Here is a 16,754-nt window from a genome sequence, read left to right on the forward strand (position 1 = left end):
CATTTTGGGCATCACCCCCAGATGGATGACACCCGGGGCGGACTGCCCCTCCCCCAGAGTTGGGCAAATTTTAATTGCATGAACAATTAAAGATTAGCAATTGATTAATTGGTAAATGTAACCACAACAACTAACAATTTATCAATTGTAATTGTGGAAAATTACAATTAATTAATTGTTAATTGTAGTTTGCTACAATTAACAATTGTCAATTGTTTTGTGAATTTTAATTAAAATTAACTAATTAAATTACTGTTTTTTTATAATATACTGTACAGGCGACAGGTCTACCTGGGACATGGATGCTGGATGGGTACCATATTGTCTATTTAAATACACAGGTTAGCAACTAGTAAAAGATCAATGCTCAAAAGTAACTTTATAACGAGCACTAAATTATTTACTGCAGCATATGACTTTTCTCAAAAAACCTTATGACCCCAGCGAAATTTCCTCAGAAAAGGTATATTTCAATTAAAAATTCAAAAACATTTTTTTTCCAAATTTTTTTTTTACTAATAAAAGTCTAAATAACATCAGAGAGAAATTTCAGAAATGTATCTTAATTATGTACATGATTTAAAAAAAAAAGTTAAAACAGAGCGGTCTCTGAGACCTCAAGTCCCCTGTTATGTCCTTCTTTCTCACCTCCCCTGTTATATGTTAAACTAAAACAATGATTTACACAAACTTAAAACACTTAATGAAAACAGAAACATTTACGTGTGGAAAAAGCTTGCCTAGATGAAACTTGGTTCACACGGCGAGCAAGCAATCAGCACTGAACGAAAGTACGAAATTGAATAATACTTTTGACTATGTACCCTGCGCTGCACCTATTGATACATAAAGGTAAGTGTTAGATTTAATTGTTTCCTAAAACAATTAAAAAAATTAATTGCAATTATTTTAATTGTGAGAAACAATTAACGTACATTAATCCAATTAAATTAATTGCAAAGTGCAAATAATAGTTTAATTGCTATTACTTTTTAATTGATTAACAAGGCAATTGAAAAAATAATTGATTAATGCCCAACACTGCCCTCCCCCTTGTGATGCCACTACGATAAGTTATCTTAAGTATTTCACTTTCCTTCAAATTCTCCTACTTTAGTTATTTCGATAAAGTTCCTATTTTAATGAACTATTCTAACTGAATAGACCAGATAAGTATGCTATAATTTAACGAACCATTACAAAGCATTCAGTTTAAATTGAAGGTAATATTGTGTATTCCTATGTTTTGAAAAAAAGTCGAAGTTGAACAAAAAATAATAAAAATAGTGATGTAAAATTCAACTTATTATAATAAGATGCTGGTTAATTGAATTCTGGTAACCCAAAATAGCTCTTGCAGAAATTACGATAATCACATTATGGAAAAAGTGATGAGCTGAGGGGAATACTCGATCTTATGTTGATTCTACAGCCATTGAGTCACCAGCAGATATACAGGGTATTCCGTTTTAACCTGCAAGACCTTTATTTTCACAACTGTTAGTCCTAAATGTATACTTCCAATTTCCAAAATGTTCAAAATCAGATGCAGAGTTAAGGTATTAAAAGTTTGAAGTAGCAGCAAAAAAGACAAAATTTAACTTTTTATACTGGCTCCAGGTCCCATTACTTATATTTAAAGAAATTTTCTCTATTGAAAAATCATTCCAACAGAAAAATTTTGACATTAGTACCACCAATATTCATCGAGCTATGCAATGCAGCGGTTTGTGACTTACACAATTTTACACTCGCCATCAATAACACCTTTTGAGGGAAATATAGCGGTTAATGTGCAACTAGTGATTTTTCAAATTGTTTGAGGTTTTGTAGTGTGCTTTTGCGTATCATGGCATAACATTTGCTTTTATTTTGGAGTAGCAATGAAAAGTATAAATACTTATTTTATTTACTTCGACAACCTGACATTCTTCTGAAAGGGCTATAAGTTCCAATCTCATCTTTTGTATGGTCCCTTAACACTTTAAACTAGAACATCTCCATGAGTTTTGGTCGCACAAATGTCAAGTTTTTTGTGTCAGGAATAGTTTTTCTCTACATATTAGTTACAAGAACTGGGGCCCATATAAAAAGTTAAATTTTGTATTTTTTGGCTCATTTTTATTTTTGCTTCAAACTTTCAATATCTTAACCTTGCATCAGATTGTGAACATTTTTGCAATTGGAAGTATACATCTAGGACTAACGGTTGTGAAAATAAAGGTGTTACAGGTTAAAATGGAACACCCCGTATAAAAAAAGCAGCACAGTAAAAAAGCAGCCCTTTTCTTTAGCCACTTTCCTCGTGAAACCTGCATCAGTCTCTAGATGTCAACACTGAAGTGCCAAACTGATGCAATAGATTTGTGTAAGATACTGATACAATAGCACTATTGATATCTAATAAAAATCTGCCCAACACTTAGAAAGGTCTTTTGGAAAACAAAGAAAGTAATTTATTTGTGCTGTAAACTAAGTATATAATACTATTGACATTGAACTTTCTTTGATGTGGAAAAAAGGAACTTTCACTGAAATGCACAAACATTAAGCCTAAAATGAGAGTTCTGTATCCATTTGACCTCAAAACATTGCAGAATAACCATCTTTGCCAGGGCATGGAGCACGCTTTTAAAACAAAAAACAATAAAAATTAACTGATGTGCTTCATAATCTGGATCTAAGTATGATATTTCTTTTAAGAAAAGGAACGCATGAGCATAAAATAAGATTTCTCTATTTTCTATGCAAGGCACAAAAATTGTTATTCCAAGCGGTTTAACTGGAATTGTACTGTATTAGACACATTAGAGGTTTAAAAAAATGAACTAATAAAAGTATTTTCACACATTAAAAATATTCACACATTAAAAGTATTTAATTTTACATTAAAAGTAGTTTCACGTGAATATATTAGTTGCTTGACTGTCCTACTACTTTTGATAACCCAATGATAAGAATTTAAAGACTCAGAACATTTGACATTGACTATCAGATGGTCTTAAATCTGGTGGAATGGCATGGAATTATCGAGAATAGAATGAAGAAAACTATGACTTAATCATCCACTTTTGTACATATGTTCCAAATATTATTAAACGTAAATTTAAGATCCAATCAAATAAAAATTCTCTTTATTATTTTAACATCACTACAGTAACAGTTTTTACAAGAAGCTCTTATTAAAAATATAGGAGCAATTAATGGAATTTTACAAAATGTAAACAAAACAATTAAAACAAAATCGTCAATACAAAACACAGAAATGTGAAAAAATATTCACTCTCTCCTTAAGTTTTCGAGCCTAGCTTGCAAATCTGCATCAACATCTGCAAGAGGAGTCTCTTTATTTGTGGAGACACCAGCACTCAGAGTTCCTCCTGTGCTCGGAAGATCCTTCAACTTATCACTCACATCCAATCCCAATTCATCCAAGACTTGGGCAACAATGGCATCACTGTAAGACACGTTGTGATGTGTGTTAAAATAGATAGCAGAAATCTAATTTCGAAATAAGGACTAAAATTAATAAATAAATAAATAATTGGGGAGCTACAGACCTTTCTTCTTCATCCTCATCATCTCCCATGGCATCATCGATGGTATCATTTATCATTTCCTCTTTCATGTCCATGATTTCACTTTGCTTTTCGAATTCCTGCATTATTTTCTGAATTTGAGGTAAATTCAACTGCAAATAAGAGAAGAAATTAATTTAAATTCAATGTATTTCCTCGAAACTAGAAATTCCTAACATGCCACTTGTACAGGTGTGTCAGTTGTATGTCTATATTTGCCTTTTATAGTGGGGTTTTTAAGTTTGGCTTTTAATTTCTGTACTTTTGTGTGTAAGGAACTATTATTTCTACATAGTATAAAATGAATCTCCAAACAGCTTCTATTTGTGTGAACACGCTAAACTCGACAACTACCAAGTCGATTTTGAAGAAATGTTCACTGTATTTTTCTTTCAGCACCGGAAAGAAAAAGAGACCAGTTTGAAAAAATCCGATAAATAGTTCTTTTTTTATTCCAATTTCGGCCCAATTTTCACATTAATGTGTGAATATAGGGGTGAAAAATTGCTTGCACATATTAATATTATATATCGTTGGAAAGGGTAGAATTTTTGGCGATCTACAAAATTTGTTCCGTTGCTCTAACTTAATTACGGTGGGAGTTATTTGCGTTTTTAGCTCGAATTCTTTTAGGATGAAATTTAGGCATTACTTTCTTCATTTAATCTATCAATAAAAAGTGAAGGAGTTGTCCCACAGTTTCCTTTTTGACACCATTGAAAAAAGCGACATTTTTTACTCCAGATCTTTCTCGACCTATGGTGGAAACTCTAAGCTTCCATCTTCAAAGGAAAAAAAAGTTACAAGTCGTTTAAAATCAAGTTCCAAAAATCTCATCTCCATTCAAGTTGTTAACCATTTTGTTTTTTGTTTCCATGATTACGCATTTTGAATTTATAGTTATATTCCTTCTTTATCATTTTAATTTCGTAATAATTTTTTTATTTTGTGTTTCCATGGTTACGCTTTTTAAATGTATCTTTCTCATTTTAAAGTTTCACATTAAAATTTCTCATATCTTAAAAGTATTTTGATATCTGTTATCATTGTTTTGGGGGGGGGGGGATTTTGCATGATGGTTTTTTTTTTATTTAAGCCTGATTGCTGAATATACATCACTTGAGACAATTGTTATTTTCAAAGTAGATCGTGCAAAGCCGTTCAACGTAGCTAGTGTACCATATAATATAGTAACTATTTTTTAAAAATATTTTTATTTGTAATTAAAAAGTGATGATTTGTACGTGTTCTGGGAAGGGCTGAGGAGGCGGAAGGAAAATGACCAAATCCGACTCCAAGAAATTTAGAGCCCTCGACCCCAACACTACTGACAGAATTGCAGACTGCGGGAAAATATCCGACTCTGACTCCTACCATAAAACTCGACTCCTGGCTCAAACTATTGATACATAATTGTTCTTCATATTTAAAATACATTAAAATTAAAACCAAAACTATAATTCCTGGAATAAAGTGCATATCATTGCCACAGAGCAACAGTAGGATATCTAAACCCAGAAACAATTGTAAGGAACTGTTGTTCTGAGGTGACAATATATATAATCAGACCTCAATAAATGATCACTCGCATATAAGGTCACTTGAGTTTTGGTTGAACAGGAACGCAGGAACCCTACAGTAAGGAGTATCAGATATATAGTCAGGTCTTAAGTACCGTAATCTATTACAAGGTTACTTTTGTCTGACATTCTTTGAGTGATTTTAGAGCTGGGTAGATTCAATTCAGGGAATTTTCCATAGTACTAGTATTGGTAAAATGTCATTTCTAATGCTAAAGTATAACATGAAACAGAGAATGTGGTAGATAGAACAATGACAGTGGTGCCAAAAAGTGAAGCAGTGACACAAACAGAAATGTTTAGAGCATAAATGTCATGAGGCATTTTTTAAAGAACAATGTGAGAACTGAGGAAAAATGAGGGAGCTGAGGAAACTTAAAGAACATCTTATGAACGAGCTGATGAGTGCATCCGATGTTATGTTATTTTAATGACAATAGTGGCTTGGACTTGGAGTAAGCAAAGAAAAACTTTAAATATTTTCACCCCCAAGTTGTTGCAAAGCGAAGCAAAGAAAAATGTTTTATAGAGATTAATTTTCCCAATTTTGGCATTTTTAATGCAATTTAATGATAACCCTCTAAATATTGCCAATAGTGGTCAAATTGAAGCCAGATTTTAAAAAACCCGCTAAATTTGTCGCCAAGTTGGCTACCAAAAGCTTAGTGATATATCTCTAAGTGTTTGCCAAATTATAACAACAATTGAGTTTGCACTGAAATTAACAATGATTACCCCCCAAAAAAAGTGTAAAAGAACCCCTTTGGAACATCCGAATGCAACTAAAACGGGAGGTTCACAACTAGACCCCACTAGGAGTCTAGGTACCAAATTTCAACTTTCTAGGACATACCCTTCATGAGTTATGCGAGATACATACGCACATCTGCGCATACATACATATGGAGGTCACAAAAAAAAACTCGTTGTAATTAACTCGGGGACTGTCAAAATGGATATTTTGGGTGTTGATACGTTCTTAGGCATAGATTTGTGTGTGGTTGGGTTGAAAAAAGAACTCAATATTCAATCGGAGGAGAGTAAAATGGAAATAAAGGCTGATTTTTGAGTGAAAATGTTTTCGCGAATACAAGACCTTCTTGACTATGTAAAAGGAAGTAAAAAGGAAAAAAAAAATTGTGACAGTCTTGTATTATAGATTTTTGAACATAACATCAGTTTTACATCAATACTTGGCTTGAGTATTTGGGGGGGAGGGGGGGGGGGTTGCCTAAGCACTGTTTCGTATACAATTTAATTACTAATTCAAATTTAAAAGAAAACAGAGTACTACAATTTTAATCAGTTAAGCTTGAATACAATTTTTAACAGAACCAACTACAGTGAAGCACTGTTTATACATTTTTGAAGGGACTGAAACTGAATAAAAAAAAGCATATAGGTGAAAAAAATTTATAATAGTTATACGTAAATGTAAATTAGACTCTGTAGGGATCAATTTAAAAAATGTATAAAAGAGAAATGTTTAAATGGTGCCTAACTGTATTAGTTTTGAAAGTAATAAATTTTGAAAAGATTTATAGTTAAAATATTTATTTTTTTAAAAATACACATAATTGGTTATAAGTTCACTGCACATATAAGGTCAGTTTCGCAAATTTCCGAGGGGTGACCTTATATCAACATCTGATTGTATACATTAGTGCAAATAAATTGAGCAGACAAATAAGTGCAGCGCTTAATTTTGAAAAAAATTGCAATGTTTCTGCAAGACACTTTAAATATTTTGCCATGCCACAATATAGCATGCGAGTTGCAGGTTGACCATCCTTGGTTTAAAGCAATCAACCATGGTTCTTAAATACAGTATTTTCACTTGAGAAAAAGAATTAACTAGTAAAATGGAAGGGAAGAAATATTATTGAATAAAATATCTCAATATGGCTTTAAAAAGATTTATAAAACAGCTACAAAGGATGAAACATCAAACTGGGTTTGGCTATCATAAATGAGAATTATGAGTAAAAATCTTTTCAAAACTCAGAAAGAAACCATTTTTGAATATTCGGCTCTGATTTCAGGACATTGTGACAAAACATAGTTCTCCATGTTTAACATTGAATAAAATAAAAGGTGTCACAGGTCAGTTTAGCAGACCATGTGTAGCCCATGGGCTATACGGTGGGCACCACTGTTCTAGAAAATACAGCCAAGACCAACAATGTGGACAAGGAAGGTTTTGTGTTATTTAGCAACAATTCCCTGAACTGTGAGATATGGGAGATCATGATTTGTGTATTGAAAGTCAAAAATAAAAGCAGTTTAGGATTTTCACAGAAACTGAATTTAATATTTTGAGGTTCTATTACCTGTTTGTTCATGCTCTGCATTGCTTTAGTGACACCTTTCATAGCATTAGCCATTGCATTTTGTGATCTCAACGTCTGAATCTTCAAAGAAACTGCTTGAATATTTGCTCGCATCAGGATAAACTTCTTGACGTAGCGTCTTGTTCGAACCAAGTCCTTAGCCATAATTTTTACAGCATCCTAAAAAAATTACATGTTTACATGAAAAAAAAAAGCAAATGAATAAGGATTACAAAACAATTATAAGTAATCAGACAAAAATGTAAAATAAAGAAAAAACTTGAATCAGCTTTGATAAACTAAAAAGATGAGATGAATGGAAATTTTATTGATCCTTGATAAGAACCAAATTTTACTCCAAAAAAAGCCAAATTTTCAGATAATTGCTCTACCGAGCGAAATTATCAGATAAGCCAAATTTATGTTATGATATTCATAAAATTTTCCTTCTTAACTCTAAGAGTAATTTCTAAATCATCACAAAAATTTTTACTGCCAGTTTCTTAGCTTCCTCAAAGTGGTAAAATGAAAATATAAAATATCTGCCCACATAACTCAAAGCTTTCTGCAAGTATGAAAAACAATATAGTATACAGTTGAGTAGATGAAATATTTACTAAGATAATACATTTTGCTTTGTGTCATATATTTATGAATGCAAGATGAGAATTTTTTCATTAATGATTCTGCAAATTTTGAAAATAACCAATGTTTAATATTAATATTAATTAACAATTATCAGGTAATGCACATATCTGTACCTACAGCAAAGGGTAGATACAACTTTTGGCTACAGAAGGAGACAATATCGGAAAGGGGTTGGTCATAGTGCAATATTCAGGAATAAACAGTGCATCTGTGAGAGTTTTTGAAATTTTCTTCCTGAAAATGGGGCTTTAGGACTTTGTCCCTTAAAAGGGGTCACAACTCTCCTCTGGATCTTCGCTTGTCTCCAACAAATGTGTCTGCACAGCAGTGACTGTATCCGTGCTGGCATCGTGTTGTTTTATTTTGCTATTTTTAGTGCATCTGTATTATCTAGCATTCACCTTATCAAGGTATAGGAGGATAACATATCACACCTCAGCAAGGAAAGCGACAAAAAAAAAAAAAAAAAAAACATTGGAAAAAAAATCAAACTTTTATTCAATAGAAGTTTTAAGTAATTTAGACACAAAGCAAAAGGTATTATCCTAGTGAAAATATTACAATGTGCGCAAAATAGCAATAATTGCTTTAAGCAATCATATTTTAAAATTCAAACGTAAATAATATCAAAACATTTTGACAAGCATTTTGGAGATCCCAACTGTTTTGAAGGCAAAATTTTCAACACCCGTTAAGGATGCAAAATGATTGCACATGCACAATTTGTAAGTGCTGTAAATGAAATAGACAAAAGAAGATTTCACAAATTGATAATTGATTACTGGAAACAGGGAGAAAAGAGAAAAAATCAAAAAACTTGGTTCTAAAAGTGACCAAGAAAAAGGAGAGAGAGAGAGAAGTGGTTCTGAGATCTGCACTTTTTTAAAGTTCTTTCCCCCTTCCATCTTTTGGAGAATAAATGAATAATTTTTTGATACAGGGAAGACAAAATTTTCAGAAATTTTGGAAAACTAACACTCATGGTCAAAAGTCAAATGTTTGTAAAATACAAGTTGGAAACGTGTGTCACAAGTTTTTCCTTCCATTTTTACAAGATTGGTGTTCTTTCTGGCGAGCACTGATCCCTTAAGGGTTGGCTTTCTGCAAACAGAAACTGGCTTTTGCCCAGCCAGTGGTAGAAACTGGTTGTAACTGGTAAAAACCAGCAGAAATTGGCAAAAACAAAAAAGCGTCTTTAATACAAGGGCATTTCGAAAAGTAAAGATACACCGTACGCCAAAGGAAAAGAAAAGTTTTGGAGAGCAAGTTGGCAACACAGGTGTTAACTTTGAACCTTTAACTTTCTCCTCACGCTTGTTTGGCATTGCAATGTTGATTCTGGTTAGAGCAGGTCGTGTTTAAAATGGCTGCGCCGATTCAGAATTCGGCCAAATGAGAAGTGCGCTCCGTTATACGTTTTCTTCATGCAAAAGGTCAGCGACCAGATGGCGACAAAAATGGTGTTGTCATTTCTCTGAAGGTAGGACTGATGTTCATGAGGAACAAAGAACAGGTCGGTCATCTGTGATCTCTGATGTCCTTCTTCAGAGAATGGAGGAAGTAAATTCGTGCGAATAGGCATCTCAAATTGAAAGAATTGCATCAGATCATACCGGAAGTGTCAATGACAACTCTTTATGAAGTTGTGGCTGTCAAGTTAGGGTACAAGAAATTGTGTGCACGATGGGTTCCAAAAATGTTAATGGAAGAACACAAAAATAAAAAGATGGGCTTTGCACTCGACTTCTTCACACGCTATGCAGGGCCCGATTAAGACGTCGAGGGGCCCTAGGCCAAACCCTTTTTCAGGGGCCCTTGTAATCAAACATTACCGTTTTTTTCGTTAGATAAAGCAGTCTTAGCCATTTGGGGGCCCCTAAAGAGCGGGGGGGGGGCCTAGGCCAAGGTCTAGTTGGCCTATTCAGTAATCAGGCCCTGACGCTATGCAGAAGCAAGTGTTGAGTTCCTTGATCACATTGTGACAGGTGACGAGACGTAATTTTATCACCATACACCTGAATCCAATTAACAATCAATGCAATGGTGCTATTCAAATTCACCAATAGCCAAGAAATTCAAAACTTCGATTTCAGCGAAAAAAATCATGGCATTTGGACACACAAGGCATTTTTCTGGTCCAATTTCCAGAACAAAAATTAATGCTGCTGCATATTGCCAGCTTTTGACACGTCTTCAAAGGGCAATTCAAAACAAACCCAGGGCAATGCTGACAAATGGAGTCTGCTTGCTTCATGACAATGCTCGGCCTCCATAGCTCCAAAGCACTACTCAAACAATTCAAATGGGAAGTATTGGACCATCCGTCAGTGCGCCCAGCAACTTCCATTTCTTTCTTTACCTGAAGTCACATCTTGGTGAAAATCATTCCATGACAATGATGAGATGAAAGATGAAGTTGAAATGTGGTTTCGACAACAGGTGGCAAACTTCTATTGTAATTAAATTGAGCTTCAATTAACATTTCATTATTTTCCCATGCAAAATTTCTATTGCGTATTAATGATTACTTTTATGTTATTTTCTTGCTTTTTGCCATGCCAGTTTTAACCGGTTTCTACCAGTGGTTTTAAACCATCTCGCCAGAAACTTGCCAACTCTGTTTAAGAGGCAATTCATTCCTTGATGTAGGCCTAATTTTTTTTTTTTTAAATAGTACTAAGTCGTCATTAAGTAACTGCTTTTCATGAGTTGGTATTCTGCAGCAAAAGAAAGTTAAAGCAATCATTGTGTTAGTGAGCACAAGCTATCAAACTTGGAAAGTCGTCAATTATATAACATAACACAGAAATGTGGCAGCAATTTGAAATTACTTACTCTTCCAAACATTGAACATTAGGTTTTGCATCAAACTTTCAAATCAAAGTAAATGCTAAAAAATATTTACCATTTGGTTTTCCTTTGCCATCTTTTTGATGTCATTTATAATTTTCTTTTCTTGTTGCTCCATTTTAGCACGCTCCCTGTCGAGATCTCTCATTGCTTTATTTAAGGCTCGCTGATTCTGCCTCAGCATTTCTTCGGGAGTCTTGCGACGCCCAAATAAAAACTCTAAGGCCATCTTAGCTATGAGAAAAATGAGTATTTAGAATGTTTAAAGAGTCTAGTTTAATGAAAACTTTTAAAGAAACAAGTTCCTCATTTTCAGCAGATAAATCATTACAAAATGCAAAGCTTGTAAATTTACAACATAAATGAGAATATAAAAAATACGTTTTAGCTGCAAAGATGAATTTAATGTTTTGGGGGCATTCCACGGTATTTTTGACATTATGTAGAGTCCGTAACGTGACCTTTTTTTGCCATAACTTTTTAATTTACCGTTTGATTTGCAAATTATTTTAATTTGAGCTGTTGTGTTGGTAGGAAAAGATCAAAATAAAATGATATGCTAATCAAACAGTAAATTAAAAAGTTATGGCAAAAAAGGTCTCATAAATGTCAATAACCAGGGGTCGATCCAGCGCCAAATTGGGGCCGCTTTGCGGCCCCTTCACAAAATTCCGCATGGCAAAAGCGGCCCCATTCACAAAATTCCGCGTCGTAAAAGCAGCCCCTTCACAAAAATTTATAAAAAGGCAGCCTTTTCACAATATTTTTTAACCGCAAATGTGTACCTTCCACCTTCCCCCATCTTATCTTTTTGCTTGCTGCGTGAGGTGTTTTTGCTTGAGAGCGTCAGAGGGGGGACGGGAGAGGGACACTTGTGATTGGTAGCTTGTTTTCAGGAAAATCTTAAATTTTACTTTGATTACGCAATATATATTTAGTATTAATTTGTGCTGAGTTTCAAAATCCAATTCTAAAATAACTTTAATAAAATTATTTTACATGCTATTTTTATATTTTTATTTGTTTTGAAGATCTTGATTTCCTTACATCGGCCATGGTAAACGAATTTTTCGCATTTTTGATGTTTACTGTACCTTGTTAAGAGGCAAACAAATAAAATTTCTTAAATATTTATTAACATCATTAAATTGCAAAGTTTTAAACGAAATACCTACTCTGTAAGAACGTCAAAAGTCAAAAAAATAAACGCTGAATGCTGGTGCAGTATTATTTTGGGTTTTTATTACTTTTAAGTTTTTTAAACACATACATGGAATCTTTAATGAGTATTTCACTTCTGTGTTAAGAAATATGTGATATCTTTGAGTCTGTTCATATTGTATTTATTAGGAGTTATCATTACGTTCAGCAGCATGTGCAATTTTCATTGCTTTAAAAGTATTTGAGAGGAGCAAACAGGAAATCTGTTGTGAGACTTTCACCTTATGAAAGTGTGCCTTGCACATGTATATTTGTAAAAAGCAATAAATGTAATGTATGTGTCAAATTACGAATAAAATGTTAGGGGTCTTACTTCCCCCCTCCCCCAGCGCATTTCCTCTTGACAGCTTTCAGGTATTCTTCAAGAACTTGCAATCACCCCTGAAACCTGTCTAAGGCTTTTCTATAACGATACGACAGCTAAAAATGCTTTAATATAATCTTTTCCAAGAAAAAAATCACGAGAAGGTCTTTTTTTACAAAAATAAAGAAAATTCACAAAAATATTTTGCTTTTTCACAAAAATAACGAAATTTCACAAAAATATTTTGCATTTTCACAAAATGGGGACCCAAAAAATAAAACCTGGATCGACCCCTGATAACACATACATACATAAATGTCATACTCTACATAAATGTCAAAAATACCGTGGAATGCCCCTTTGACAACGCATTTTTATTGCTTAGCTTCAAATATTTCAGGCTATGGACACCCATATGTAAAATTTTAAGGGGAGGGGGGGGGGGGGGCTCAGATATTTTCCTCATGGTTTAGCAGGATATTTTCCCCATAGAAACGGATTTCAGTACAGATTAGAATTATTCAAGTTTGTCATTTTTAATAAAATATTCATTAATGACTGGAGAAGGAATGTTTTTACAAAGAAAAAACTACTAAAAGCAAGGAAGTTCTAAATTCTACTGGGGGGGGGGGGAGCTTGAGCCCCCAACTGCCCTCTATATGGGCATCTTTGTTTCAGGCTTAAGTGGTCGCATTTGCCTCAAAACATTTTTTTCTATTGAATTTCTGAAGAATAGCAGTGCACGTTGCACGTCGCGCTGTTTCTGCTACCGAAGTTTGAAATAGTTTGAAGTTTTAAAATAATAAAAATAATTAAAAAAAAAATCAACAGCATGGACAGTAAGGTGGACTCAAAAAAGAAAATTTTTGATAAGCAACTTCTAATAGCAAAATAAAAGTTGCTTATTGCCGTCCTAAACTTAGGAAAAATAATAAGGAATTTCATGCTAAAAGATTTGTACTATTCAATTGCACTTTACTGTTCTGATTCCTATATCATTTTGTGTTAACCAATTTTTCATGCAAAGTGTTTTTGCCTGTAATGTATTTGACTAGTTTAAGGCAAGTTATTTTACTAGATAAGTTGTACACAACTATTTAAAAATTAATCTTTACATTATTCTTAGAAACAATTATATTCATCTAATATAAATAAATAGTGTCTATAGATATATCGCTCATTTGGAAGAAGAGTGCCATAAAAATGAAATCTTGCTGGAAACGTTTGAAGTTGAACTCTTCAGGCAATTTGTTTTCAGAAAAGTAAGTTTGCTATGCTCTCCAGTGGTCAATATTTGAACAAAAAATCTGTCATTATTTTCCAAAGAAGATAACATCCTTTGAAGGCCTTTAAGAAAAAAACAAAGAAAATTAAAAATTTCGTATTGTGGCACTCTTCTTCCAAACAAGCAACACATAAATCTTTGGGACACTTGCTACTCTCTACATATTTTTTAACACGGGAGGACGCACGGGGGTCATTTTATGACCCCAAGCCTTCTGCAAATAGTAATTGCCAAAAAATTAGCCACCGGTTCATTTTTTTTCTTATCAGTAGCTGAGTTTGGCACCCCATCTACTTTTTGGTAGCAACTTGAACGGATTTCGGGCATTTGTGCTTTGCTAAAGCAAGTTTAGTCAGTTACTGGGGTCATAAAATGACCCCGTGCATCCTGCCGTTTGTTTTACATTACAGACCAACTATTTTGAATGACCAATACGGTTATTTTATTTATATGCCATCAGTATTGAAGTCATTTCATGTAAATAGGAATGCCAATAGCATACTAGAAAGAAATAGGTTGTTTTCGAACACTTTTTGCTGAAATTGAATCAAATAGTTGTTTCATCAATGAAGAATATGGAACTTAAGATTTTTTAGTATAGAAATTCTTAGATCATGAAAATTTCAGCTAATATGATACAGAATTGCAGAAAGGATGGAAATTATTTAAATAATGTGAATAATTCTGATTTTTTACAGCAAAATATGATATAAAATGAAGTAAAGTGAGATGAATTTGCCTTAAATGTAGCGATATTTTTCTTTTTTTAGTTTCAATAAAAAATGAAACATTTTTAGCATTAATTCTACAAGTTTCTGCATCAAAAATACCAGCAACAGCAGCTCACATAAAGCGTTATTATACGCTGTGTGTCTAAACTTGATTTAAAGAACAAACATAGAAATACTTTCACTCTACGTGCAATGTAAAGCTCATAAATCGCACATATGTCTATAAATTCAATTTTAATGTCAAAAATTATAAGACGTTATGGTTTTAATAGTAAACAAATCGATAAATGATGTTTTAATTAGCGAATGATTGGGTTTTGGTCTGAGGTCATTTAATGATCCCTGCGTGTCTTAACCTTCGCCCAGAGAACCCAGGGATTGCGCTTTCTCACGGGTTAATCAATCAAGAGACCAATTATGTAATTTTTTCTTTTACCTTTCTTTTAAATATCATGCAGAGAGCACAAAAATCGTAAAAGAATAATACAAGAGTACAAATTTTAGCAGCTGATTGTTAATCATGATAAATAAGTAAAGATGCGATTTTCTGGGGGAAATTTTTAATTGATTATAAATTGAATGATCATTCAACGTTTTTCAACGAGCTCATTAAATCAAAAATGATCGTCCTAGTTTTTCAAAGAATATTAGCGTATCAATCAATTCTTAAATGCAATCAACCTAGTGGATTTTTTAAAATGTTTTTTAAAAAATCAATACATGACAGCGAAGCTAGACATATCTTGACTGACACAATGATAAATTTTATGAACAAAATTACACAAGTTACAAAAGAAATTGTTTGAACTCGATTATTTTGGAAACTTGATCGAGAATCATACACAAACAGATATAAAATGAGAAAATTATTTACTGGTTAAAAAAATGAGGATAGACTGCACGAATCACACAAGCATCAAGAGACAAGATTCTTAAACACGTACCTATAAGTGCGAAAAATTCTGCAAAAATTTTATATTACTATTACTTTTGAAAAGATAAAGAAATGTGTCACTCTCACACATTAATAATTCATTTATAGGATTCCCAACCCATCAAGTGCAGAACGTCTTGATGTCAACATACAGATGAAATTTTTAGTGTGATAATGTAACTTGTATTTCAGTGATTCGTAAACGAAACGAATACACATACTGGAATAAAAACATGTCATTTGCTGCGCCACCGCCACCCTATTTCAAGAAATTTTTACTTCGGGCTCCTTGTTAGTTTTTTTCGGTGTGGCAACGGTTACCTTGTTCAATTTTCCTCTGCAATAGAGTCCCTATTTTCATATAGGGACTCTTTTCTGCAGGCGTTTTAAAGATAACGTTATTGATTGCAATAAAATTTGTATTAGTTAAAAATATTTTTTTTTTAAATTAAAACATGTTTCTGATAGAGGAAAAATTGCTGCGAAAAGCGATAAATGAAAAGAGAAATTTTCCCCGATTTTCTGATGCGGAACCAAAAGCGTGAAAATCTGGAAAATTAAAAAAACAAATGAATTGGGGACCTTTCCTTCTCAATATATTTATGAGAAAAACTTTTTAAAAGATATTTCTATTTTCCAAAAGAGAAAAGAGATTACAAGAAGGACAAAATTGAAGTGGGTAATTCAAGTTGCGCTGAAACGTTTCCTCGACGTTCGTATGAAAACGCTAGTTTAAAGATTCGTAACAAAAGCATAATTTTGAAAATTTATTAAAGGTGAAATGCTCAGAGACAGTTGAAAAAGAAACTTTTCAAAATGTAACTAATCACTTCATTCAGTTATGTATTCGGCATCCTCTGAATCCAGGCTGCCGCTTCCAGGTCCTAACCGGTCGAGCTCGTCGAACGTAAGCTAAAAGACGTGTTCATTTTAAAAGTGTCACATATTTTTTGAAAATAGGGTTGTTTCCTTCAGTCAAAAGTAAAATTGATAGAATAAGCAAAAAAATAAATAAATAAATAAATAAAAAATAAAAAAAATATTTAAAAAATAAATAAATAAATAAATAAATAAAAATAAAATAAATGAATAAATAAATACAAGTAAACATGGAGCGGGAAAAAAACTTTCATTTTCACAACGCTTAATTTTTAATCAATTTTTTAAATGTCCGATTTTGAAAATAAGGCGTGGTCTTTATGACGACACAAGTGATTTACTTTGGCGCATCTCCACTGCCGCACTGAATGCTTACGCTTGCTGTCTTCCGCGTTTCCAGCTTATGATAATTCA

General features: G+C 33.0%; 1 protein-coding gene across 1 annotated transcript; it reads right to left on the reverse strand.

Annotated features, from left to right (window-relative positions):
- Positions 1-3,117: 3,117 nt before the first annotated feature.
- LOC129225906 (charged multivesicular body protein 2a-like) lies at positions 3,118-15,699 on the reverse strand. The gene is made up of 5 exons (XM_054860439.1): positions 15,472-15,699; positions 11,042-11,220; positions 7,489-7,668; positions 3,561-3,691; positions 3,118-3,457 (listed from the first exon to the last, which is right to left on the reverse strand). Exons 2-5 carry the CDS (start codon positions 11,213-11,215, stop codon positions 3,280-3,282), a joined length of 663 nt encoding a protein of 220 aa, XP_054716414.1. The 5' UTR covers positions 11,216-11,220; positions 15,472-15,699; the 3' UTR covers positions 3,118-3,279.
- Between the last annotated feature and the right edge of the window lie 1,055 nt (positions 15,700-16,754).

Source organism: Uloborus diversus, chromosome 7 (assembly GCF_026930045.1).
Source record: "Uloborus diversus isolate 005 chromosome 7, Udiv.v.3.1, whole genome shotgun sequence".
NCBI classification, from domain to species: domain Eukaryota; kingdom Metazoa; phylum Arthropoda; class Arachnida; order Araneae; family Uloboridae; genus Uloborus; species Uloborus diversus.

Coding starts and splice junctions, on each gene's coding strand:
- LOC129225906 (XM_054860439.1), bottom strand. CDS start 11,215: ATGGCCTTAGAGTTTTTATTTGGGCGTCGCAAGACTCCCGAAGAAATG. Junction 3,692..7,488: donor TGCAGAGCATGAACAAACAG/GTAATAGAACCT, acceptor TCTTATTTGCAG/TTGAATTTACCTCAAATTCA. Junction 3,458..3,560: donor GATGAGGATGAAGAAGAAAG/GTCTGTAGCTCC, acceptor CGTGTCTTACAG/TGATGCCATTGTTGCCCAAG.